Source organism: Anguilla anguilla, chromosome 11 (assembly GCF_013347855.1).
Source record: "Anguilla anguilla isolate fAngAng1 chromosome 11, fAngAng1.pri, whole genome shotgun sequence".
Classification (NCBI taxonomy): domain Eukaryota; kingdom Metazoa; phylum Chordata; class Actinopteri; order Anguilliformes; family Anguillidae; genus Anguilla; species Anguilla anguilla.
In genome coordinates, this window is record NC_049211.1 from 37,047,676 (window position 1) to 37,073,345 (window position 25,670).

Consider the following 25,670-nt stretch of genomic DNA (forward strand, 5'->3'; position numbering starts at 1 on the left):
CCCGTTAGCAGAAGGTAAGGCCATTTGGGGTGAATGTGTCGCTCAGGGTCTGACCCGGACAGCAGTTCCCTCACGTAGCACCAGGATCGAACCCTGACAGAACATCTCGCGGTTATGTAACTTCAGACAACCTTTATTCGTTGAAAGAATAAATGCTGCAATAATTTATGGCAAAACAGGCCAAATAACCCCCCAATGATGATATAGCTACGATGATGAGAAAAATAATCTTCATATAATAAAGATGAGGATTTCATGTTGTGCTATACTTGTCAGTATTCTGAAGTATAATTATCATTTTGTGGCTTTTCTTCCAGGGGAGCATACCCCCCTAGAGGGCTGTGCTTCTCAGGGTTAGTACACTTCAACATTCCAACTCCCCACAAATTCAAACCGAAGTTATGCCCTTGACACTATGAATACTTTACTGCTGGCTGTAATCCAGTCATACAGACCTACGCTTCTGACTTGGCTCCGTTTGATCCACAGACTGTTTTGTAGCAGGGACACGTGTGTGTGTGTGTGTGTGTGTGTGTGCGCGCGTGTGTAAGGCGCAAAGTCAAGATTCCAACATGCTATTGCTGCAGAAAATATTCAGATGAATGTGCAATGTGAATGACTCCAGTAAGGAAAACGGTTGATTAAGTCCATATTTCAGCAACTGACGCCAGATTTCTCAATATCCAGTGACGACAGAAAGCAGGACCATATCGATGAGGTGCAACTGAGTTTCTTTAACAGAAAATCTCAGCAAAGTTTGCTAGATGTTTTTTCCCCCCCATAATATAAGTGCACAAATGACGTCTTGATTTACCTCGAAGTGACTGTTTGTATACAAAAATCTCCACATCGCGGTAAATTAATAGAGTAATAGTGTGTGTGTGTGTGTGTGTGGGGGGGGGGGGGGGTGTTTGTGGATTTGCCAGTGTGCCTCGTAGTTAAGATGTAAAACAGCATCCTCTGAGGGAGTCTTGGCTGGGCTTCACTGATCTGTGTCAGAAAAACAATAGTCACTGCTGCGGAGGAAACAGGCAGAACGGTCAACTCTCAAAGAACTCTCAAACTCTAAACCCAACGGCTTGAGTCCCTTCAGTGACATATACATTTGGCGTGTTGTGTTACAAAATTAATTGGGGAAAGAAACAAATAAAAAAATAAAACCAAAGTTTCATATCTTGAAGTGCAAGACGTAGGCTGCAGTGTGTAAAGACAATTGTTCCTGATTCATGTGGTCGTTTTATGTAAAAATAAGAATGGCGGTTTGGATAGGTCATAAAAAACTATCAAAGACGTTTACTTTAATGAACAGTACAAAAGTTAAATGTACTGCAGAGTGTGTGTATTACTTTCTCAGTACTCCTATACAATGGGGCACGTCACTGAGTAAGTCATTATGGAAGCAGACTACACATGAATGATGGAGATAAATCTTTCTTCAGAAAAATAGATAATAAATTATCCATAACATGTTTAGAAGACAGTGTATTTGAATATATTCAATACGGTCTATTTATTGTGGACTGATCAAAGAATAGCCCACTCTTTTCCAATTTAGGACTCATGTAACCAAATAATGAAACATAGACAACCACATGAATGCTGAATGTGGAACATTAATTTGTTTTAAAATTACTTCTATCAACTGAAAATGAAAGAAAAAACTATATTTTGAATAAATCTATATGATGGAATGGCTAGGATAAAACTAGTACATTTACGTAATCCCACGTCTTCGCGTATGTATTCTCAGTTGATGAATAGCTCGTAGCGAGTGAGTTAAGTTTTTATCGTGTGTCCAAGATAGTCCGTTTTCGGGAGTTAAGTTTGCGCGTACTCACAAGTTCCAGGTCCTGCGGCAGGCGCATGCGGAATTTCCAGTGTGTACCCATGAGGAGGAGTAGCCTGTACACACCGCTGAAACACCACCCACACCTTCACCTTTGCGCACACACTTATGGAACTGGGCTGGTATACAGCTACCCATCTAACAGTTATTCTAAATCTAGAATACCCTTAGTAAGATACGCATTCCGGCGCCAAGGAATTGCTTCATTTAAATTTAATTACCTGGCAATGATCCAATCGAACTGTCTATTTTTCTGGTAGAGTTGGGTACAGAAAGCGGGAGGCAGAAAGGGGGCGGCCCCTTCCCAAAAAAAGAGATTTTCCATCTGTATTGCGAGGTTGTGTTGCGCTCTTCTCACACGTGACGAAACTTTAAGGCTGGAATTTGGAGGATTTGAGTGCTGCTGCGTTTTGATACGGCATTTCTAGAGGATACAGACATGGGAGAAATAAATCAGAGTTTAGGACTCCTGTGGGTTGCAGTCGTTTCACTGACCGTATTTGTTCGGGTGGGATTTTCCGAGGACTACCAAGCGCGTGTGGGACCCCGGAACAACCTTTTTCTTCAGGTGAGTTTTCTGACAATGTTTTGCTCGAAAATGGTCACAGAGTTTTGCACGTGGTGCACCATGCCTGTGGTGGAAGTTGCAAAAATAAAAATGGAATCACAATCGAAATAACTGTTACTCAATACACACTTGGAAACCGTACAATAATATGAGCGTTTGTAGATATAAGTCGCTTTATTCACCGTTAGAGTTTGACCGCAGATGGCTGTGAATGCACACAGCGGCTTATGGGTGCAATGCGCTCTCGCCAAACCGTTTGTCGCGTCCACGCTATCCAAAAACACATGCTTCACCCATCCCAGGGGAGATAGCGAGAAGTGTGTGCAGTTAAATACCTTTCAACGCTCCTTGCGTTTCCAGCTCGGGGGGTCACAGCGCAGCCAAGCAGGTGTATGTCTGTGCAAAGAACTTCGATGATTTGGCAGCTTCGGGGCAACACAACAGCGGATAAAATAAGAGCACTGTGCCGCTCAGAGCCGAGGCTCTCTTGGGGAGGCCGAGCCCCGTGCATCTGTTTGTTGACCTTTCAGGCAGTCTCCAGGTTATGTGGTCATATGTTGACACAGCGGTGATTTGTGAGCAACATTAACATTTGAAACCCACCGGAGCACGCTCACCGCAACCCAGCGCACACTGCCGCCCTTCATCCCCTTCATACCTCGGCTTCATGAATAGGCCCGATTCAGGCTTTATATTAAGCGACTTCGAAGCCGAAACCTGGCCCATGGATGCTTGAGATCCTATCAAGTGGAAATGAATCCCGAACCTCGCGGTAAAAACAGGTAATTAGATTTGTTGATACGCCGAGTCCGGGATCTCCGTGCAAAGTTTAAATGGCACTACCAGCTTCGGCGTGTTAAATTCCGAACCCAGATGGAATAACTGTGGCCTGGCACGTGCGTAGCTGCGCGAGACTGCATTTAACTACATGGTGTTCTTATTGCGCAACAGACAAAGTTTTAGAAATATTCACATTCGTAATATTTTCCTTCCGGCCCTAATATCTCAAACAGATGCCCTTATTCAGCTAGACAGAACGCGCTCACTTTGACGCAGTATATATGTAAATGTATTTATATTTGTTGAAGCAAAGCAGGGTAATTATCTTGACCAACTTAAGGTTTTAGTGTTGCACCAGTGTTTTAAAGTCTCCCCTCCACCACTGAATCACATTGCAGTTATGTCTTATCCTTCAGACTGTGTGTCATTTGTCTGTCTGTCTTTCTTTCTTTCATCAGTATTTCACTTGTGCATTCGTGTGTATCTGTCTGTCTGCAGTCAGTAGGCTACTACACGCGCACGTGTCTATCTTTGTGTTTGCCGGTCTGTCTGTTGAGAATTCTGAATGGTTGAGTTTGTCCGTGCGTCTCCTGTAACCGGGCCTGTTGTGGTTTTTTTTTTTTCAGAGGGTGAAACGTCAGAGCAGGTCAGCCAGACCGGAGGTGAGTGTACCCGCCCGTTAGCCGCCATGGCAACGCGCCGTAGACGAGCTTTAAGGGGCGTCTCTCCCAGTGTGAACCGTAGGGACCCCGGGCGAGGCCCTGTGCTGTGCCTGTCTGCTGCTCATGGTGTTGGTTTAGGAAATCCCTCTTCAATGGCTTACTGTCTGTGGGTGTGAAATACACTATGTAGGGCAGAAATGAACTTAAAGGCATAGTTCACCTTTTTTCTGGATATACATATTTTCCATTTTATATTTTGTTTTGTGTGTGATGAAGGATTAAAGCCATTGTAAAGCAAGGAGTTAATCCAAAAATTCCTTCATCACACACAAAAATTGTCAGGACCAATTGAAAACCTTCCAAAAATTTCACACAAACTGACATAATGTAAACCCCAGAAAGTGAATTATCCCTTTAATTTACCCCTCTAAATACCCAATATATGCATTTGAGTCAAACAATGTATCTTTTTGTTTGCGAGTATGTTTTGTGTGTCTGTGAGAGCGCATTTGAGTGTTTATGTGTAGTCACCGGCTGCTGCTATGGGGCAGTATAGAGATAACGCACAGTCCTCTGAATTAAGGATGGGTGTGATTTTGATTTTGCTGATACCTATACTAAACTAATACTTTTAAAACGGTACCACTACCCCAACCGATGCTCTATTTAAAATAAAGAGCAAACAACAACATTAAAGAATGTCTTTTTTTGCTAAGGCAAAGTAATTGAAATTGTCATTGTTTTAATGGTTTAAATTTTACTTTCTACTTGTAATCTTCACCATTTTGTTTTTGGAATTTTGACTGAGTTTAACATTAGCTAGATTGCTAACAGTACTTGTTGTCACTCTTAGAGTTGCCAGAGGAAGTGGAGCATGAATTAATGAATGCGTTTGGCACCGAATTGGTGCTCCAGAACATGCATTGCAGTTCGATCCGTTGTGTACCGGTCATATGGGGACCGGTGCCATAGTGGAACCGGGTTTCGCTACCAAACCTTACTTTGAATGTGTTCTGAACGCTGTTCTTCAGTGCTGTTCCTCAGTTCTGCTCTTCAGTGCTGTTCCTCAGTTCTGCTCTTCAGTGCTGTTCCAGTTCTGTTCCTCAGTGCTGTGTAGCAGTGCAGGGGGAGAGCGTGTGTAGCAGTGCAGGGGGAGGGCGTGTGTAGCAGTGCAGGGGGAGGGCGTGTGTTGCAGGGGGAGAGCGTGTGTAGCAGTGCAGGGGGAGAGCGTGTGTAGCAGTGCAGGGGGAGGGCGTGTGTTGCAGTGCAGGGGGAGGGCGTGTGTTGCAGGGGGAGAGCGTGTGTAGCAGTGCAGGGGGAGAGCGTGTGTAGCAGTGCAGGGGGAGGGCGTGTGTAGCAGTGCAGGGGGAGAGCGTGTGTAGCAGTGCAGGGGGAGAGCGTGTGTAGCAGTGCAGGGGGAGGGCGTGTGTTGCAGGGGGAGAGCGTGTGTAGCAGTGCAGGGGGAGAGCGTGTGTAGCAGTGCAGGGTTTCTGCCACACCCAGAGGTCCGTCTGCCAGCTGCTGTGTAGCCTGAATTCCGCACCACAGGCTCCTCGCGGCTAAGTCAGGCTAATAAGAGACCGATGGACAGGGACGGTTAATGTGAGCTCACTCACTGGAGCATAGGCACTGGGCCAAATCCATAACACTCCATCTGGCTTATCAAGCATCTCTAATAAGGTGTAGAATTCCCCAAGCTTTCCCCAAGCTGTGGTTAACTGGAGGTATACGATCTCCAGGGCTTTTTGCAAAGGATGGATGAATGGGAGGAACTGTGCAGATGGATCGCAGAATTAAGCTTCACTCAACAGAACACAAAACATGGCCTGTGACCAGCCCACAGAACAGGTGTGCTCACAGAATTTAGCCACGCCCACAGGCGCCAACAGGGATTTTGGGGCCATGAAAAGATTGGGCTTCTCTACCCCAGAAAATTCTCTATGTTCTACAATTTTTTTTCTGGGGGCCCTGTCAGTCTGGGCCCTTGGAATCAGCCTAACCCCAAACCGTTTTTTAAACCGTTAAACTGGTGATATCTGAAAAGTATGATCATACGTGAGGTGTAACATTTTTAACCTCGTTCACGCTAATCCTAGGCTGTGTGACAGCAACATGTCACATATTGTTTGTTGCATCGCAGAGCGCCTTGGCCATATCATTACATTACATGCTGAAACATGTGCACATTTTTTGCGTGTTTTTGTGTATTCTGTTGGCGGACATCTGGCCCTATCAAACATACAGATTTCTGTTTCAGGCTGTATGTTTATGGGAAATGATCGGACATTTTGAAATGCTTCTGCAGCAGCGTTGGCCTGCACTAACGGCTCATGCATTGCATTTCTAGAGATTCATGGTTTTTTTTACCTGACATGTTTCCGTTTGTCAGCGTTAATGTTTATCATGTGAAAAGGGGGAAAAGTCAGGGTGTGTTTACTTTATTTAGGTCCACATCCTGAGTAAATGCGTCTGATGAATGCAGCCCTTTTCCTTGGGATGTTGGATGGATGGGAGAATCACTGTGTGCAATGCCTGTGCTTCTCAATGCCTGTGCTTTGTAGTGCCTTTGCTTTTTAGTGCCTATGCTTCTCAGTGCCTGCGTTTCTCAATGCCTGCGCTTCTCAATGCTTGTGCTTTTCAGACCCTGTGCTTCCCAATGCCTGTGTGAGCACAGTGTGACTGAGCCGTGTTACTGAGCACAGTGTAATAGAGCGATGGCTGAGCTGTGTGACTGAACACAGTGTAATTGAGCGGTGTGACTGAGTCGTGTGACTGAGCACAGTGTGACTGAGCCGTGTTACTGAGCACAGTGTAATTGAGCGGTGTGACTGAACAGTGTAACTGAGCACAGTGTGACTGAGCCGTGTTACTGAGCACAGTGTAATTGAGCACAGTGTGACTGAGCCGTGTTACTGAGCACAGTGTAACTGAGCACAGTGTGACTGAACGCTGTTGGTTTGGTCCCCAGCTGAAGGTGACAGATTTCCACGTGCGCTGCTCGGTGGTTTCCCGCTACGCAGCCACCAGCGTTCAGAGCTCCGTGTGGAACACGCTGCCCGTGACCAAGGAGGCCGCCTTCGAAGTGGACCTGCCCTCCTCCGCCTTCATCTCCAACTTCAGCATGTATGTGCCTCAGGCCCAGACGCCTGTTTCTCTCTCCATCTTTATCTGTCTCTGTCTCTCTCTCTCGCTCTCTTTCTCTCCCAACCTCTCTGTCTCTGTCTCTCTCTCTCTTTCTCTCTCAATCTCTCTATCTCTGTCTCTCTCTCTCTATCTCTGTGTCTCTCTCTCTTTCTCTCTCAATCTCTCTATCTCTGTCTCTCTCTCTATCTCTCTCTGTCTCTGTCCCTCTTACTCTGTGTCTGGATTTCTTTCCATCTTTCACAAACATATTCTTCCACTTTTCTGCTTAAATTGTAATTTAATTCACATTTTAATTTCCAATAACATTTAAATTTCTCTCTTGAAATTTTATTTGTTGGAAACCACCGAGTAAAAGCTTCTTAAAATCCCTAGATTATAAAGTGCCTCCCGCTTTTCTTCTGAATGCGTTATGGCTTTCTCTCTCTCTCTCTCTCTCTCTCTCTCTCTCTCTCTCTCTTTCTCTCTCTCACAGACACTCATGATTCTGTCCATCCTTCCCAGTTTCCCTTTTTTACAGATCCTCAATTGCTCAATCACTCATCTGCTCGATTCAAGTTTGATATCTTTCAATCAAAAATATTAATTTATTTCTGGAATTAATAGACTCACTGGGTCTGAGAACACACTGCTTTGTGTAATATTGCTGTGAGTCGTAAGCAGGGAGAAAAATATTTATTTGGAAATAAAATATTTAATGGAAAATGTCAAGTAGCGAACACCCCCCCCCAATCCCCCATCCCCCACCACCAAATTCACAGCAACAGACAGAGCAGGGCTTGATACTGCTGAAGGAAGCCAGGAATTAGACGGTCCAAACCAAAGAGGATGTCTGACAGGAACCCTGAGACCTGAAGGCTCCAGGGAGAGAGAGCGGTAAAGCAACACGCTAAAAATAAATAAATAAATACATAAATAAATAAATAATCCCCCAAAATAAGCATAGATGATAGGCCCTGCGAGAAGCCTGGGGCTGGATTTGGGGGCGTTGGCAGGTCAGGAGGGCATGAATGGCGGCTTTGTGCTCAGAAATCAGAACATTACTGACTGCAGTGCAGTGCTCTCTTTCACTCTCTTTCAACTGCAGTTTAACAAGGAAACAGGCCAAGGCACACATACCCTTACACTCACATCCACACACACACGCACACACACACACACACACCAACATACGCACACACGTACACTTACACTCACTTCATACTCACAGACACATACACTTACACTCACACACACACACACACACACACACATGCACACACATACACTTACATTACATTACATTATAGGCATTTAGCAGACGCTCTTATCCAGAGCGACGTACAACACTTACACTGACACACACACACACATGCAAACACATACACTTACACTCACATACACATACACACACACACACACCGACATACGCACACACGTACACTTACACTCACTTCATACTCACAGACACATACACTTACACTCACACACACGCACACACATGCATACACATACACTTACACTCACACACACACACACACATGCAAACACATACACTTACACTCACATACACACACACACACACACATACGCACTCACATGTACACTTACACTCACTTCAAACACACGGACACACATGGTGGCAGTGTAGCACAGTGGGTAAGGAACTGGGCCTGTAAACGAAAGGTCATAGGTTTGATTCCCGGGTAGGATACTGCCGTTGTACCCTTGAGCAAGGTACTTAACCTGCATTGCTTCAGTATATGTCCAGCTGTATAAATGGGCGTCTGCTAAAAGTCCTGTAATTCATAATTCACTTACACACACACATTCTGATTTGCGTTTGCAGTGTACCACACAAATAAAGGCACCTCTGTTTGTCCCACTTTATGTGAGAAAGGCTCTCTTGTTCTCAAGCTCATGTTGGCTGTTTCGGGTTTTGTTTTTCTTGCTTAAATGTACTTTTTTTAAAATGGCTGTGACCGTGTCTAAGTCTCTGCCCCCCCCCAGGGAGGTGATCGTGACTGTGACCTTGTCTAAGTCTCTGCTCCCCCAGGGAGGTGATCGTGACTGTGACCTGGTCAGGGTTCGGTGTTCTTTTTCCGTTTGGAAAGGTTTAGTGTTGGGTCATGTTTACTAAAGGAAATCACTTCCTAACTTCTAACATTTACCCTTTTTTTTAGGTTGCGTGATTAACTGAATTTTCCCGGGGAAACATGCTTTTTAAAAATTACTTTATAACATGTTTTTGTTTGTTTGACTTTCTCCTTCAGGTCAGTTTGTGAATAAGCTAGGTTGAATTTTCACTCTGCCCATTTATATTTGTACTGGTTGATATTTTTCTGAGCTGAGTGAGTGTCTGTAGCATATTCAGATTGACACTCTGGACCACCAGAGGTGAATGGAGTCGTAGAGGCTGTCTCAGTACTCACACTCGCACGCTTGGGCACTTTCCGTACGCGTTCATGTGCTCAGCATAAGTGTGCAAGTGTGTTCCATTTCTCCAGCAATCAAAAGTGCAGTGCGCTTGATGTGTACTCTACCCAGCCTTACGCTGAGAACGCTTCGGAGTGGCATCTGGCCAATCTGGGGGCGACATAGCTCAGGAGGTAAGAGCGGTTGTCTAGCAATCGGAGGGTTGCCGGTTCGATCCCCCGCCCTGGGCATGTCGAAGTGTCAAGACACCTAACCCCTAATTGCTCTGGTGAATGCAAAGCATCAATTGTAAAGCACTTTGGATAAAAGCGCTATATAAATGCAGTCCATTTACCAATCACACGGACCCACAATGCACATTGCTGACGCCAGTCCCGAGCTTGCTGCTCTATGTATTTACTGGAGGAAAATTCCACTGAAGTAATATCAATGTAAGAAAGATGTTTGCAAAGATGCAAATGTTGTAACTTTACTTTTTGTTCAAATGGTAGCATGGTGGTATTGTTAATGTGAATGTAACGTTAGCAAGCTCACTTAATTTATCTGTAGGTTTTCATTTCAACCCTAATTTGGCACACCTGACTCTACTAATTAGCAGCTCAACATGATCACTAGCTGTTGAATGAGGTGTGCTTTATTAGGGTTGGATTGAAAACCTACAGGATGGTAGATCTCCAGGAACAAGGTTGGGCAGCCCTGTACTAGCTGTTGAATGAGGTATGCATCATTAGGGTTGGAGTGAAAACCTACAGGACAGTAGATCTCCAGGAACAAGGTGGGGCAGCCATGCTCTAGCTGTTGAATGAGGTGTGCCCTGTTAGGGTTGGAGAGAAAACCTACAGGGCGGTAGATCTCCAGGAGCAGGGTTGGGCAGCCCTGCTCTAGCTGTTGAATGAGGTCTGCTTGGTTAGGATTGGAGTGTAAACCTACAGGACGGTAGATCTCAAGAAACAGGGTTTGGTAGGCCTGCTCTAGCTGTTGAATGAGGTGTGCTTGGTTAGAGTTGAAGTGTAAACCTACAGGATGGTAGATCTCCAGGAACAGGTTTGGGCAGCCCTGCTCTAGCTGTTGAATGAGGTGTGCTTGGTTAGGCTTGGAGTGTAAACCTACAGGAGCAGGGCTGGGCAGGCCGGGTCTAGCTGTTGAATGAGGTGTGCTTGGTTAGGGTTGGAGTGTAAACCTACAGGAACAGGGTTGGGCAGCCCTGCTCTAGCTGTTGAATCAGGTGTGTTTGGTTAGGGTTGGAGTGTAAACCTACAGGAACAGGGCTGGGCAGGCCTGCCCTAGCTGTTGAATGAGGTGTGCTTGGTTAGGGTTGGAGTGTAAACCTACAGGAACAGGGCTGGGCAGGCCTGCTCTAGCTGTTGAATGAGGTGTGCTTGGTTAGAGTTGGAGTGTAAACCTACAGGAACAGGGCTGGGCAGGCCTGGTCTAGCTGTTGAATGAGGTGTGCTTGGTTAGTGTTGGAGTGTAAACCTACAGGAGCAGGGCTGGACAGGCCTGGTCTAGCTGTTGAATGAGGTGTGCTTGGTTAGTGTTGGAGTGTAAACCTACAGGAACAGGGCTGGGCAGGCCGGGTCTAGCTGTTGAATGAGGTGTGCTTGGTTAAGGTTGGAGTGTAAACCTACAGGAGCAGGGCTGGGCAGGCCGGGTCTAGCTGTTGAATGAGGTGTGCTTGGTTAAGGTTGGAGTGTAAACCTACAGGAGCAGGGCTGGGCAGGCCTGGTCTAGGCAGAGACCTGCGATCGGATAGCATGACGAGCAGCGATGGAGTAACACAACACCCTGCTGTCGGGTCGGTGCTCTTTAAACTAGCCGTGCGTGTAATGGTGAAGCCGTGGGTCAGAGCCTGGCAGCGTTGCCCCTGGAGACGCACCCGGACGCGGGAACGTGGCGGGCGCACGACGGGGACGAACGCCTTTATCCGCCTCTGCCCCGCCCTCTTTTTTTTCCCGGTAGAACCTCCAACGGGAAGGTGTACGTGGCGCAGGTTCAGGAGAGGAGCGCGGCCAAGAAGATTTACGACGCGGCCAAGAAGAGAGGGAAGACCGCTGGGCTCGTGGCCACCAAGTCAGTATGACCTCGCCCACAGTTCCATCCCCTCAGAGTACCGCCGCTCGTCCGTCATTACCGCCATTTAGGTCCTCAGCGCTGAGCGCTAAAGTCTTTTAATCAGCTGAGGAACGGCGTCTCCAATTTGGTTAGCTCTTATACCCAATCCATCCATCCATCCATCCATCCATTATCTACACCCGCTTATCCTGGACAGGGTCACGGGGGGTGCTGGAGCCTATCCCAGCGTGCATTGTGTGAGAGGCAGGATTACACCCTGGACAGGCCGCCAATCTATCGCAGGGCACACACACCATTCACTCACACACTCATACCTATGGGCAATTTAGAGTATATGGGCAATTTAGAGTACCCAATCATTTGCTTCTTATGAAGTTTGTGGAGGGGAACTGGCGGTTTGTGGAGTGAAACTGGCGGTTTGTGGAGGGGAACTGGCGGTTTGTGGAGGGAAACTGGCGGTTTGTGGAGGGGAACTGGCGGTTTGTGGAGAGGAACTGGCGGTTTGTGGAGGGGAACTGGCGGTTTGTGGAGGGGAACTGGCGGTTTGTGGAGGGGAACTGGCGGTTTGTGGAGGGAAACTGGTGGTTTGTGGAGGGGAACTGGCGGTTTGTGGAGGGGAACTGGCGGTTTGTGGAGGGAAACTGGCGGTTTGTGGAGAGAGAGAATGGTGTCTCCCCCCAGGGAACGGGAGGTGGAGAAGTTCCGGGTGGCGGTCAGCGTGCCGTCGGGCGAGCGCCTGTCCTTCTCCCTGACCTACGAGGAGCTGCTGTCACGGCGACTGGGCCGGTACCAGCTGGTGCTGGGGCTGCGGCCCGGGCAGCCCGTCCAGAACCTCACGCTGGAGGTGAGCGTGGCGGAAAGATCCGGAATCAGCTTCATACGCGCCCTGCCCCTCAGAACCAACCGCCTGCTCTCCAACACTGTCTCAGGTACAGCGGTGTGTGTGTGTATGTGTGTGTGTGTGTGTGTGAGTGTGCGTGTGTATGTGTGTGTGTGTGTGTGTGTGTGAGTGTGTGTGTGTGTGTATACAGGTTTATTGCTGTATTTGTGGGGCCGTGTCTGACAGTAAGGTGAGAAGGGCTTTAGGGCTGGCAGGTGATTGGTTTGTTCTCTCTCTCTCTCTCTCTCTCTTGCTCTGCCCTCCAGGTGAAGCGGAGGCTCCTCCATCCACTCAGGTGGTGCAGACACCCCGCTGCGCCCAGGTGCGCTACACCCCGAGCCTCCAGCAGCAGACCAGCTCGTCCCCCAAGGGCCTGAACGCAGACTTCGTCATCGAGTACGACGTGGAGCTCAACGACCTCATGGGGGACATCCAGGTGAGAGAACCCTGGGTGCCGCTCTACGCTGTGATGTCATCACGTGACATCACATTTATTAGGCAGACGCTTTTACCCAAAGCAACGTACAATAAGTATGTGCCGAAAGTTGCTGAAACTACAGAGCACAGGTCTGATAAGGCACACTTCTCATTGAGTATCAGTTATCCAGAGCCACGAGCATCAAGTCTTGTTCAAACAGTAAGCATTGGCTGAGTCAGTAAAGTTATAGGAAGTCATAAACTGGAAGTGAGGCATGGTTATAAGTGATATGACAAAGAGCTACAACATCAAGATGAAGATACAAGGTGCCAGAAGATCAAGATTCAAGTGATACATGGCAGTGAAACTAGGATTGGGGTTTCTCTGTATTGTTATTGAGTATTGTTAGAGTTAGTCAAGGTACAGTCTGAAGAGATGTGTTTCCAGTCCACGGTGGAAATTGTCTGAGTGGGTCGTAGAGGAATTGGGAGTTCTATCCCCCACTGCAGAGAAGCTTTCACGCGGATAGCAGGAAGTGCAGGTTTCCCTGGGCAGCACGCTCAAATGTTTTCTTGTCTCTCCGTTGCAGATTTACGACGGGTACTTTGTGCACTACTTCGCCCCACGGGGACTTCCTGTCGTGCCCAAGGATGTCATCTTCGTGATTGACATCAGCGGGTCAATGACCGGCACCAAAATTAAGCAGGTAGGATTCGTAACTTTCGTCTGAATCCAAGCTTAACCAACGCTTGTGCTATTTCCTGAGAATTGGTTTAGCGATCTTGAAAGGACCCGTTTGCTGCTAAGTTGCTTGGTTATGCCAAGAGAAGATTGTGTAAACTGAAGATCTGAACTGTATAGCGTGAAGGACAGAAACAGGAATAGGAATGATGGAAAGGAGAAAAGCTGCGTTTTTCTTTGCTCAGACGAAGCAGGCCATGGCCACAATCCTGACTGACCTGCGGGAGGGAGACCACTTCAACATCATCACCTTCTCAGACAAGGTCCGCCTGCAGTCTTTACATCACATTTACTGGGCAGACACTTTTATCCACGTGCAGTAAGTGCATACTGAAGGCATTTGGAACAACTACAGAACACAGGTAAGGTACAATTCTCATTAACTATCATAGCAATGAACATCAAGTCTAGTTCACATGGTAAGCATAGGCTAAGCCAGTAAAGTTGTGGCCGGTCGTAAACTAGAATTGAGGCATGATTACAAGAGATATGATAAAGAGCCACAAAGTCGAGATGGAGATACAAGTGCAGCATGAAAGCGCTAGAAGATCAGCATATAAGTGAAACGTGAGAGTGATACTAGATTGGGGGTATCCCTGCGGAGGAGTAGTGCTAGAGTTAGTCTTCACACACGTGCACCTACAATATGTACTCATCATCCCTTACGTGCTGTGTCCTTACAAACTGGCAACCTTTGGCTGAAAAAACCCTGCCGCTGAACATCTGCCCCATTCTGCCGCACCTGTGCAGGTACACACCTGGAAGAAGGGGGAGGCGGTGCAAGCCACAAGGCAGAACGTGCGCGAAGCCAAGGAGTTCGTCAAGAAGATCAACGCGGACGGGTGTAGGTATTACTGAGTCCCTTACCTGGTGGACCAATCACAGGCCTGTCTGATAGCAGTAGGACCAATGGCAACGGCCTCAAAAATGGGAAGTGACTTTAGAGTGATGGGAGCCGGGCCAATCGTGGATTTGAAATGTGGGAGGCCAGGAGTTCTCTGTGTTCTCTGAGTTCTTCCTCTCTGTTCCTCACTATTTATTTATTTCCCACCCCCCCCCCCCCCCCCGCCTCCCCAGGGACCAACATTAATTCGGCTCTGCTCTCGGCGGCCCAGCTGGTGAACTCCGCCTCGTCCCGAGCGGGCGCGGGGCGGTCGGGGGTCCGGCGCGTGCCGCTGGTGATCTTCCTGACGGACGGCGAGGCGACCACCGGCGTGACGGCGGGCGAGGCCATCCTGCGGAACGCGCGGGAGGCGCTGGGCCCCGCCGCGCTGTTCGGCCTGGCCTTCGGCGACGACGCCGACCTGCCGCTGCTGCGCCGGCTGGCCCTGGAGAACCGCGGCGTGGCCCGCACCGTCTACGAGGACGCCGACGCCGCGCTCCAGCTCAAGGGCTTCTACGACGAGGTGGCCAGCCCCCTGCTCTCCGACGTGCAGCTGGCCTACCTGGACGACCGGGCCTTCGACGTCACCCGCGCCCTCTTCCCGCACTACTTCCAGGGCTCGGAGCTGGTGGTGGCGGGCCGGGTCAAGCCGGGGGTGCGGGACCTGAAGGTGTCGCTGACGGCCAGCGACTCCACCCGCAGGCTGCGGCTGGAGAACGACGTGGCGGCGGGCGGCGGCGGCGGCGGGCCCGAGGGAAACGGCACGGCCGACTGGCTGGCCTGCCCCGGCGGCGCCGACGGCATCTCCAGCTTCGTGCGCCGCCTGTGGGCCTACTTCACCATCAAAGAGCTCCTCCAGGCCAAGCTCAACAGCACCGACCCCCCCACGCAGCGCCTCCTGGGGGAGAAGGCCACCAACCTCTCCCTCAAGTACAACTTCGTCACCCCCGTCACCTCCCTGGTGGTGGTGAAGCCGGACGTCGACGAGGTGACCCCCAGCTCCACCCCCAGTCCCTCCTCCACCGCCGCCACGACCCCGGCCCCCACCACCCACACCACCACCACCATCGCCGCCACGACCGGGGGCCCCACCACCCACACCACCACCACCACCACCTCTGGCAGGACCGCCACCACGGCAGCCCCCACCATCGCCACCACCACCTCCGGCACGACCGCCACCACGGCAGCCCCCGCCCACGTCCCCCCCAAAAAGTCCGCCTCCACCTCCGGCCCCCGGCCCCGCAAAACCAAACAGGGGAGCGGCCCCAACACCAAACGGCCCCCCCACGCCCCCCCCAGTGGGATTCACACCACGGGGCGCCCCCTGCAGCCCCCCCATTCCGGCAGGCTTTCCACCACCCCCAGTACCGGCAAAGCCGCTGCTCCCCTACCGCCCAAAAAAAGCACGGCCACCCCTCCTCCTGCGTCCGTCAGAACTACCTCCACCCCGCCCCCCAGCTCTGACAAAACAGTGCCCCCTCCCCCCAGTTCTGCTAAAACCACCCCCCAAACCCCTGCTGCGCTTCCCCCCATCCCGTCCTCCCCTCAGCCCGAAGACGGGACCGCGCCCCCCACCGACGCCCGGCACGCCCATCTCACCACGCTGGTCCTCTCCGGCCACGCCCCGGCCACGCCCCTGCCCGACGCCGATCTCGGCACCGCTGAGGTGGCCACTCTGATCAGCGGCACCTTCGTGCCCATGCCCGGGGTCACCGAACCCCCCAAACCATGGGAGGCAGCCGGGCCGCCGGGTGAGACCTGCTGCGCCCGCTCCCGCACACGCACCTGCACCCACCCCCTCACCCACACACACACGCACCCACACCCATACCCACACACAGCCACACACACACGCACCCACACCCATACCCACACACAGCCACACACACACGCACCCACACCCATACCCACACACGCACGCACCCACACCTATACCCACACACAGCCACACACACACGCACCCACACCCATACCCACATACACACCCACCCCCTCACCCACACACAGCCACACACACACGCACCCACACCCATACCCACACACAGCCACACACACACGCACCCACACCCATACCCACACACAGCCACACACACACGCACCCACACCCATACCCACACACGCACGCACCCACACCTATACCCACACACAGCCACACACACACGCACCCACACCCATACCCACACACAGCCACACACACACGCACCCACACCCATACCCACACACGCACGCACCCACACCTATACCCACACACAGCCACACACACACGCACCCACACCCATACCCACATACACACCCACCCCCTCACCCACACACAGCCACACACACACGCACCCACACCCATACCCACACACAGCCACACACACACGCACCCACACCCATACCCACACACAGCCACACACACACGCACCCACACCCATACCCACACACGCACGCACCCACACCTATACCCACACACAGCCACACACACACGCACCCACACCCATATCCACATGCACCTGCCCCCTCACCCACACACACACACACGCACCCACACCCATACCCACACACACGCACCCACACCCATATCCACATGCACCCGCCCCCTCACCCACACACAGCCACACACACACGCACCCACACCCATACCCACACACACACGCACCCACACCCATACCCACACACACACGAACCCACACCCATATCCACATGCACCTGCCCCCTCACCCACACACACCCACACACACACACACACACGCACCCACACCCTTACCCACACACACGCACCCACACACACACCCACATACACACCCACCCCCTCACCCATACCCACATACACACCCACCCCCTCACCCACACACAGCCACACACACACGCACCCACACCCTTACCCACACACACACGAACCCACACCCATATCCACATGCACCTGCCCCCTCACCCACACACACCCACACACCCACACCCACCCATACCCACATACGCACGCACCCACACCTATACCCACACACAGCCACACACACACGCACCCACACCCATACCCACATACACACCCACCCCCTCACCCACACACAGCCACACACACACGCACCCACACCCATACCCACACACAGCCACACACACACGCACCCACACCCATACCCACACACAGCCACACACACACGCACCCACACCCATACCCACACACGCACGCACCCACACCTATACCCACACACAGCCACACACACACGCACCCACACCCATACCCACATACACACCCACCCCCTCACCCACACACAGCCACACACACACGCACCCACACCCATACCCACACACAGCCACACACACACGCACCCACACCCATACCCACACACAGCCACACACACACGCACCCACACCCATACCCACACACGCACGCACCCACACCTATACCCACACACAGCCACACACACACGCACCCACACCCATACCCACACACAGCCACACACACACGCACCCACACCCATACCCACACACAGCCACACACACACGCACCCACACCCATACCCACACACGCACGCACCCACACCTATACCCACACACAGCCACACACACACGCACCCACACCCATACCCACATACACACCCACCCCCTCACCCACACACAGCCACACACACGCACCCACACCCATACCCACACACACACGAACCCACACCCATATCCACATGCACCTGCCCCCTCACCCACACACACACACACGCACCCACACCCATACCCACACACACGCACCCACACCCATATCCACATGCACCCGCCCCCTCACCCACACACAGCCACACACACACGCACCCACACCCATACCCACACACACACGCACCCACACCCATACCCACATACACACCCACCCCCTCACCCACACACAGCCACACACACGCACCCACACCCATACCCACACACACACGAACCCACACCCATATCCACATGCACCTGCCCCCTCACCCACACACACCCACACACACACACACACACGCACCCACACCCTTACCCACACACACGCACCCACACACACACCCACATACACACCCACCCCCTCACCCATACCCACATACACACCCACCCCCTCACCCACACACAGCCACACACACACGCACCCACACCCTTACCCACACACACACGAACCCACACCCATATCCACATGCACCTGCCCCCTCACCCACACACACCCACACACCCACACCCACCCATACCCACATACGCACCCACCCCCTCACCCATACCCACATACACACCTACCCCCTCACCCACACCCACGCACACCCACCCACCCCCTCACCCATACCCACATACACACCCACACCCACGCGCACCCACCCCCGCCCCCACACCCATACACACCCAAATGCACCCACACATACAGGTGATACAGGTGGGTAATGAAGGTAGCAGTAAAATTATACAGCTATAAAGTAGGCGATACAGTGATATATTTTCAGTACTAAACAGCACTTTAATCCTCTGTGATTTGATTTTTTCAGATTATGAAGCAAACTATGAGTACGACTATGACATCAGTTATGACACCCGTAAGTTAAAGGGCAAATAGCGAAAGGATATTGGCCCTTTAATGTTTTTTTCTTTAATTGACTAGAAACACCAGAGCAAGGCAGACCTGTGCTATGCGAACAGGAACAGAATAATTAGCTTTGAGTGCAGACCTGTGCTATGGAACAGGAACAGAATAATTAGCTTTGAGCGCAGACCTGTGCTATGGAACAGGAACAGAATAATTAGCTTTGAGCGCAGACCTGTGCTATGGAACAGGAACAGAATAATTAGCTTTGAGCGCAGACCTGTGCTATGCGAACAGGAACAGAACAATGAGCTTTGAGCGCAGACCTGTGCTATGGAACAGGAACAGAACAATGAGCTTTGAGCGCAGACCTGTGCTATGGAACAGGAACAGAACAATGAGCTTTGAGCGTATCGCTCCCCGCAATCTCCTGCTGCTTTGCAGTCTTCCACATTTTAGGAGTTTACAGTTCAGACGCCTCTCTGTTTCTGTCGCTGCTGTTCGGCCTGTTTCTCTGACCACTGTTCGGGCTGTTTCTCTCACCACTGTTCGGTCTGTTTCTCTCACCACTGTTCGGCCTGTTTCTCTCACCACTGTTCGGCCTGTTTCTCTCACCACTGTTCGGTCTGTTTCTCTCACCGCTGTTCGGTCTGTTTCTGGCATGTGACCCCTGATGCCTTTTCCTTATTAAAGGATATGTGCCGGGAAGGGGGGGGGGGGTTAAATAAAATGTGATGGGTGTGGGGGGGGGGGGGGGCGGGGGGATGTTGTTAAAGGAAATGTGATCGGTGCGGGGGTGTGTTAGGAATGGGGTGTAGAGTAACAGGTCTGATCTTGTGAAAATCATTCTTCCTCCAGTCGACAGCCAATTCAGGACGGGTTCCCTGAATGTCGTTGCCTCCTCAGGTAAGCGGCTCCCCCCCCACCCCCCCCCCCCATCCCAAATGTGCAGCGAGGGGATTTCTCCACGTTTGTTTTTTTTAAATCATTAGCCCTCGATATTGACTATAAGTAATTACAGGGAATGTGGGTAATTACAGATGGGTGAAGCAGAATTTTGGCAGCGGGTACAGGCATCAGGTACATGATACACATTGCTGACAGGTAATACAGGTACTATATACAGGAATGTAATATTGGCCATAGACAGGTGATACAGGTGGGTAATAAAGGTAGCAGTAAAATTATACAGCTATAAAGTAGGCGATACAGGTAGCAAGTGATATATTTTCAGGGCTAAACAGCACTTTAATCCTCTGTGATTTGATTTTTTCAGATTATGAAGCAAACTATGAGTACGACTATGACATCAGTTATGACACCCGTAAGTTAAAGGGCAAATAGCGAAAGGATATTGGCCCTTTAATGTTTTTTTCTTTAATTGACTAGAAACACCAGAGCAAGGCAGACCTGTGCTATGCGAACAGGAACAGAATAATGAGCTTTGAGCGCAGACCTGTGCTATGGAACAGGAACAGAACAATGAGCTTTGAGCGCAGACCTGTGCTATGGAACAGGAACAGAACAATGAGCTTTGAGCACAGACCTGTGCTATGGAACAGGAACAGAACAATGAGCTTTGAGCGCAGACCTGTGCTATGGAACAGGAACAGAACAATGAGCTTTGAGCACAGACCTGTGCTATGGAACAGGAACAGAACAATGAGCTTTGAGCGCAGACCTGTGCTATGGAACAGGAACAGAACAATGAGCTTTGAGCGCAGACCTGTGCTATGGAACAGGAACAGAACAATGAGCTTTGAGCGCAGACCTGTGCTATGGAACAGGAACAGAACAATGAGCTTTGAGCGCAGACCTGTGCTATGGAACAGGAACAGAACAATGAGCTTTGAGCGTATCGCTCCCCGCAATCTCCTGCTGCTTTGCAGTCTTCCACATTTTAGGAGTTTACAGTTCAGACGTCTCTCTGTTTCTGTCGCTGCTGTTCGGTCTGTTTCTCTGACCACTGGTCGGCCTGTTTCTCTGACCACTGTTCGGCCTGTTTCTCTCACCACTGTTCGGCCTGTTTCTCTCACCACTGTTCGGCCTGTTTCTCTCACCACTGTTCGGCCTGTTTCTCTCACCACTGTTCGGTCTGTTTCTCTCACCGCTGTTTGGTCTGTTTCTGGCATGTGACCCCTGATGCCTTTTCCTTATTAAAGGATATGTGCCGGGAAGGGGGGGGGGTTAAATAAAATGTGATGGGTGTGGGGGGGGGGGGGGGGGGGGGGGGGATGTTGTTAAAGGAAATGTGATCGGTGCGGGGGTGTGTTAGGAATGGGGTGTAGAGTAACAGGTCTGATCTTGTGAAAATCATTCTTCCTCCAGTCGACAGCCAATTCAGGACGGGTTCCCTGAATGTCGTTGCCTCCTCAGGTAAGCGGCTCCCCCCCCACCCCCCCCCCCATCCCAAATGTGCAGCGAGGGGATTTCTCCACGTTTGTTTTTTTAAATCATTAGCCCTCGATATTGACTATAAGTAATTACAGGGAATGTGGGTAATTACAGATGGGTGAAGCAGAATTTTGGCAGCGGGTACAGGCATCAGGTACATGATACACATTGCTGACAGGTAATACAGGTACTATATACAGGAATGTAATATTGGCCATAGACAGGTGATACAGGTGGGTAATGAAGGTAGCAGTAAAATTATACAGCTATAAAGTAGGCGATACAGGTAGCAAGTGATATATTTTCAGGGCTAAACAGCACTTTAATCCTCTGTGATTTGATTTTTTCAGATTATGAAGCAAACTATGAGTACGACTATGACATCAGTTATGCCACCGGTAAGTTAAAGGGCAAATAGTGAAAGGATATTTGCCCTTTAATGTTTTTTTCTTTCATTGACTAAAAACACCAGAGCAAGGCAGACCTGTGCTATGCGAACAGGAACAGAATAATGAGCTTTGAGCGCAGACCTGTGCTATGTGAACAGGAACAGAATAATGAGCTTTGAGTGCAGACCTGTGCTATGCGAACAGGAACAGAACAATGAGCTTTGAGCGCAGACCTGTGCTATGGAACAGGAACAGAACAATGAGCTTTGAGTGCAGACCTGTGCTATGCGAACAGGAACAGAACAATGAGCTTTGAGCGCAGACCTGTGCTATGGAACAGGAACAGAACAATGAGCTTTGAGTGCAGACCTGTGCTATGCGAACAGGAACAGAACAATGAGCTTTGAGCGCAGACCTGTGCTATGGAACAGGAACAGAACAATGAGCTTTGAGCGCAGACCTGTGCTATGGAACAGGAACAGAATAATGAGCTTTGAGCGCAGACCTGTGCTATGGAACAGGAACAGAACAATGAGCTTTGAGCGCAGACCTGTGCTATGGAACAGGAACAGAACAATGAGCTTTGAGCGCAGACCTGTGCTATGCGAACAGGAACAGAACAATGAGCTTTGAGCGCAGACCTGTGCTATGGAACAGGAACAGAACAATGAGCTTTGAGCGCAGACCTGTGCTATGGAACAGGAACAGAACAATGAGCTTTGAGCGCAGACCTGTGCTATGGAACAGGAACAGAATAATGAGCTTTGAGTGTATCGCTCCCCGCAATCTCCTGCTGCTTTGCAGTCTTCCACATTTTAGGAGTTTACAGTTCAGACGTCTCTCTGTTTCTCTCACCACTGTTCGGTCTATTTCTCTCACCACTGTTCGGCCTGTTTCTCTCACCACTGTTCGGCCTGTTTCTCTCACCACTGTTCGGCCTGTTTCTCTCACCACTGTTCGGCCTGTTTCTCTCACCACTGTTCGGCCTGTTTCTCTCACCACTGTTCGGTCTGTTTCTCTCACCACTGTTCGGCCTGTTTCTCTCACCACTGTTCGGCCTGTTTCTCTCACCACTGTTCGGTCTGTTTCTCTCACCACTGTTCGGCCTGTTTCTCTCACCACTGTTCGGCCTGTTTCTCTCACCACTGTTCGGTCTATTTCTCTCACCACTGTTCGGCCTGTTTCTCTCACCACTGTTCGGCCTGTTTCTCTCACCTCTGTTCGGCCTGTTTCTCTCACCACTGTTCGACCTGTTTCTCTCACCACTGTTCGGCCTGTTTCTCTCACCGCTGTTCGGCCTGTTTCTCTGACCACTGTTCGGTCTGTTTCTCTGACCACTGTTCAGTCTGGTTCTCTCACCGCTGTTCGGTCTGTTTCTGGCATGTGACCCCTGATGCCTTTTCCTTATTAAAGGATATGTGTGAGGGGGGGGGGGGGGGGGGGGATGTTGTTAAAGGAAATGTGATAGGTGCGGGGGAGTTGTTAAAGGAAGTGTGATAGGTGCAGGGGTGTGTTAGGAATGGGGTGTAGAGTAACAGGTCTGATTTTGTAAAAATCATTCTTCCTCCAGCCGACAGCCAACCCAGCAGGGCCTCCCAGAAAATCTTTGCCTCCTCAGGTAAGCGGCTCTTGACTCTTGGCTCTGTGCGCTTGACTGATTGCGCTGGTGTCTCTAATAAGTTCTGTGGGATCCGTGTTCGCCTCCTCCTGGGTGATCAGGTGGTCAGGCCTGTCCGCCTTTGATTATGGGTTGTTGCAGTTGTTCGCGTGCGTTTGTGTAGCATAAGGTTTAGGGAAGTACTCCTCGTAGGTGGGTTTGAGTTCCTGCTGGGCCCCTGTTGTGACTGTCAGTGACTGTGGATACGCGTGTTTGCTAAATGGCTCAGATGTGAATGTGTGAATCCAGCCCTGTGTGAATGATCTGCTCTTGCGTTTCTCAGTGGATGGAGACCCCCACTTTGTGGTCTGGATCCCCCAATTGGATGAGAGCCTGTGCTTCACCGTGGACGGACGAGCCAATGACGTGCTGCGCCTGCTGGAGGATCCAGAGAAAGGTGATATCGCAGTGACGTCATGCTGTGCCAGTGATGTCATGCTGTCCCAGTGATGTCATGTCGTCATAGTGATGTCATGTAGTGCATGCATGAACATGCCTTTCAGACCAGATGCAACTTCTGCTCTTAAATTCTGTACGTACTACTGTATGTTGTGCTCCTGAATACATCTGCGATAGTTTTGCCCGATGGTTATGTTTCAAAACCCAAAAATCTAAATTTTATGTTTTGTGTATGTTTTTTGCTTTATGTGTACACACGCAAAAGATCAGCAAGGATCATTCTGAGCATTGATCTTGTGTTTCACAGAAATTGTGGCGTTTAGGAAAGCAAGTTAAGATGCAAAAACGAAAGGAATGCTGCTTTTTGCATTTAATTGTTAGAAAATTCCATTGAGCTGAAGTGCGCTGTCACATGCCCTATTCACAGTCTGGATGTTTTAGCTATTTCAATGGCAGCGTCAATCAGCATCAAACTCATTTTGCTGAGTGGTGCAGTTTGTGTACACACACGAATGGGCCTTAGGTGGCTGAAGTGCTCCTGAGAGAGTGACTGACCCTGGCTTTCTCTGCAGGCATTATCGTGGACGGCCACCTGACATACGCGCCCTCGAAGCACGGGTTCGAGGACCAGAGCCGCACCTACTTCGACCAGCTCACCATCTCCGTCCCCACAGGCGGGGGCGTGGTTGTCAGGGTGACGCTCGACTCCGTGGTGCTGGAGGGGGAGGGGCGGGAGCTGCTGCCCACGGATAGGCCGGGTTCAGTAGCGAGGCAGGGCCTGAGGGTTGCCGTGGACGACCACCTGCGCTGCTGGGTGGAACTGGGCTGGGGCCTGCGTTTCCTCATCCTCTTCCACCACTACAAGCACCCCACCTACCTCCAGATCGCTCACATGGGCTTCTACGTGGCCGATGGGCGGGGACTGTCCCCCCTCACACAGGGGCTTCTGGGTAATCTGCATTCCGACCACCCATTTACACTCACACCATCATGATTTATTGAACCTCTCTATAGTAATAAACTTTTATTATAATTTACGGTAATGCTAATTAAGCAAATCTAGTGCTTTCTAAATGTGATCTCCTAGCCACTCATCCCCCTTCCACATTGTTTCCACAAGGTTAAAAACTGCATTTCCCAGCATGCCTCATGCTGTTCTTTCCTGCCCCACCCTCAGGCCAGTTCCAGCATGCTGACATAGAGGTCACCAATGTTCGTTCTGTGGGCTCGGCCCCCCCGGCCCAGGACACTGGGGGGAGGCACCTGGCGGAGGGTGTGCTGTGGATCGGGGGGGTGCGCGGGAGAGCGCACGTGCCCGTCAGCCTGCAGGAGAAGCACCTGAAGGACAGTGTGCACAAGCGCCACCTGGGCACCTGCTGGGTGGTGCCCAAGGCACAGGTGGAGGCCATCCTGGGCCACTCTTACGAGAGCTATGTGGTGGATCATGTCTGAGAGAGAGAGAGAGAGAGAGAAAGAGAGAGAGAGGAACTGGCAGCGTGATTTGGGGTCACTACACTCCTGCCTCTGTACATGTGAACATGTGACTACTCCCCTGCAGTAGCCACAACCTGCTTTTATATATATATATATATACATATATATATATATATATATACACACACATTACATTTCCAAAAGTATGTGGACACCCCTTCTACTCTGCCTTCTCAGCCACACCCATTGTTAACAGGTGCATAAACAATCGCCATTGACAAACATTGGCAGTGGAATGGGTCGTACTGTACAGCTCAGTGACTTTCAACGTGGCACTGTCATAGGATGCCACCTTTCCAAAAAGTCAGCACGCCAAATTTCAGCCCTGCTAGAGCTGCCCCAGTCAACTTTAAATGCTGTTATTTTGAAATGCAAGCCAGTTAAGTTCTTCTACATTGTTCTTGACAAAACCATTTCTATATG

At 50.5% G+C, this 25,670-nt stretch overlaps 1 protein-coding gene across 1 annotated transcript; it reads left to right on the top strand.

Moving 5' to 3' along the window:
* Nucleotides 1-1,765: 1,765 nt before the first annotated feature.
* itih6 (inter-alpha-trypsin inhibitor heavy chain family member 6) lies at nucleotides 1,766-25,427 on the top strand. Its single transcript, XM_035380790.1, has 19 exons — nucleotides 1,766-2,414; nucleotides 3,821-3,856; nucleotides 6,825-6,979; nucleotides 11,372-11,482; nucleotides 12,167-12,414; nucleotides 12,632-12,801; nucleotides 13,373-13,489; nucleotides 13,710-13,787; nucleotides 14,275-14,368; nucleotides 14,602-16,161; nucleotides 18,880-18,927; nucleotides 19,773-19,820; nucleotides 20,191-20,238; nucleotides 21,243-21,290; nucleotides 21,659-21,706; nucleotides 23,268-23,315; nucleotides 23,638-23,751; nucleotides 24,326-24,703; nucleotides 24,931-25,427. The coding sequence occupies exons 1-19, from the start codon at nucleotides 2,286-2,288 to the stop codon at nucleotides 25,203-25,205; spliced, it is 3,753 nt and encodes a 1,250-aa protein (XP_035236681.1). The 5' UTR covers nucleotides 1,766-2,285; the 3' UTR covers nucleotides 25,206-25,427.
* The last annotated feature ends 243 nt before the right edge of the window (nucleotides 25,428-25,670 follow it).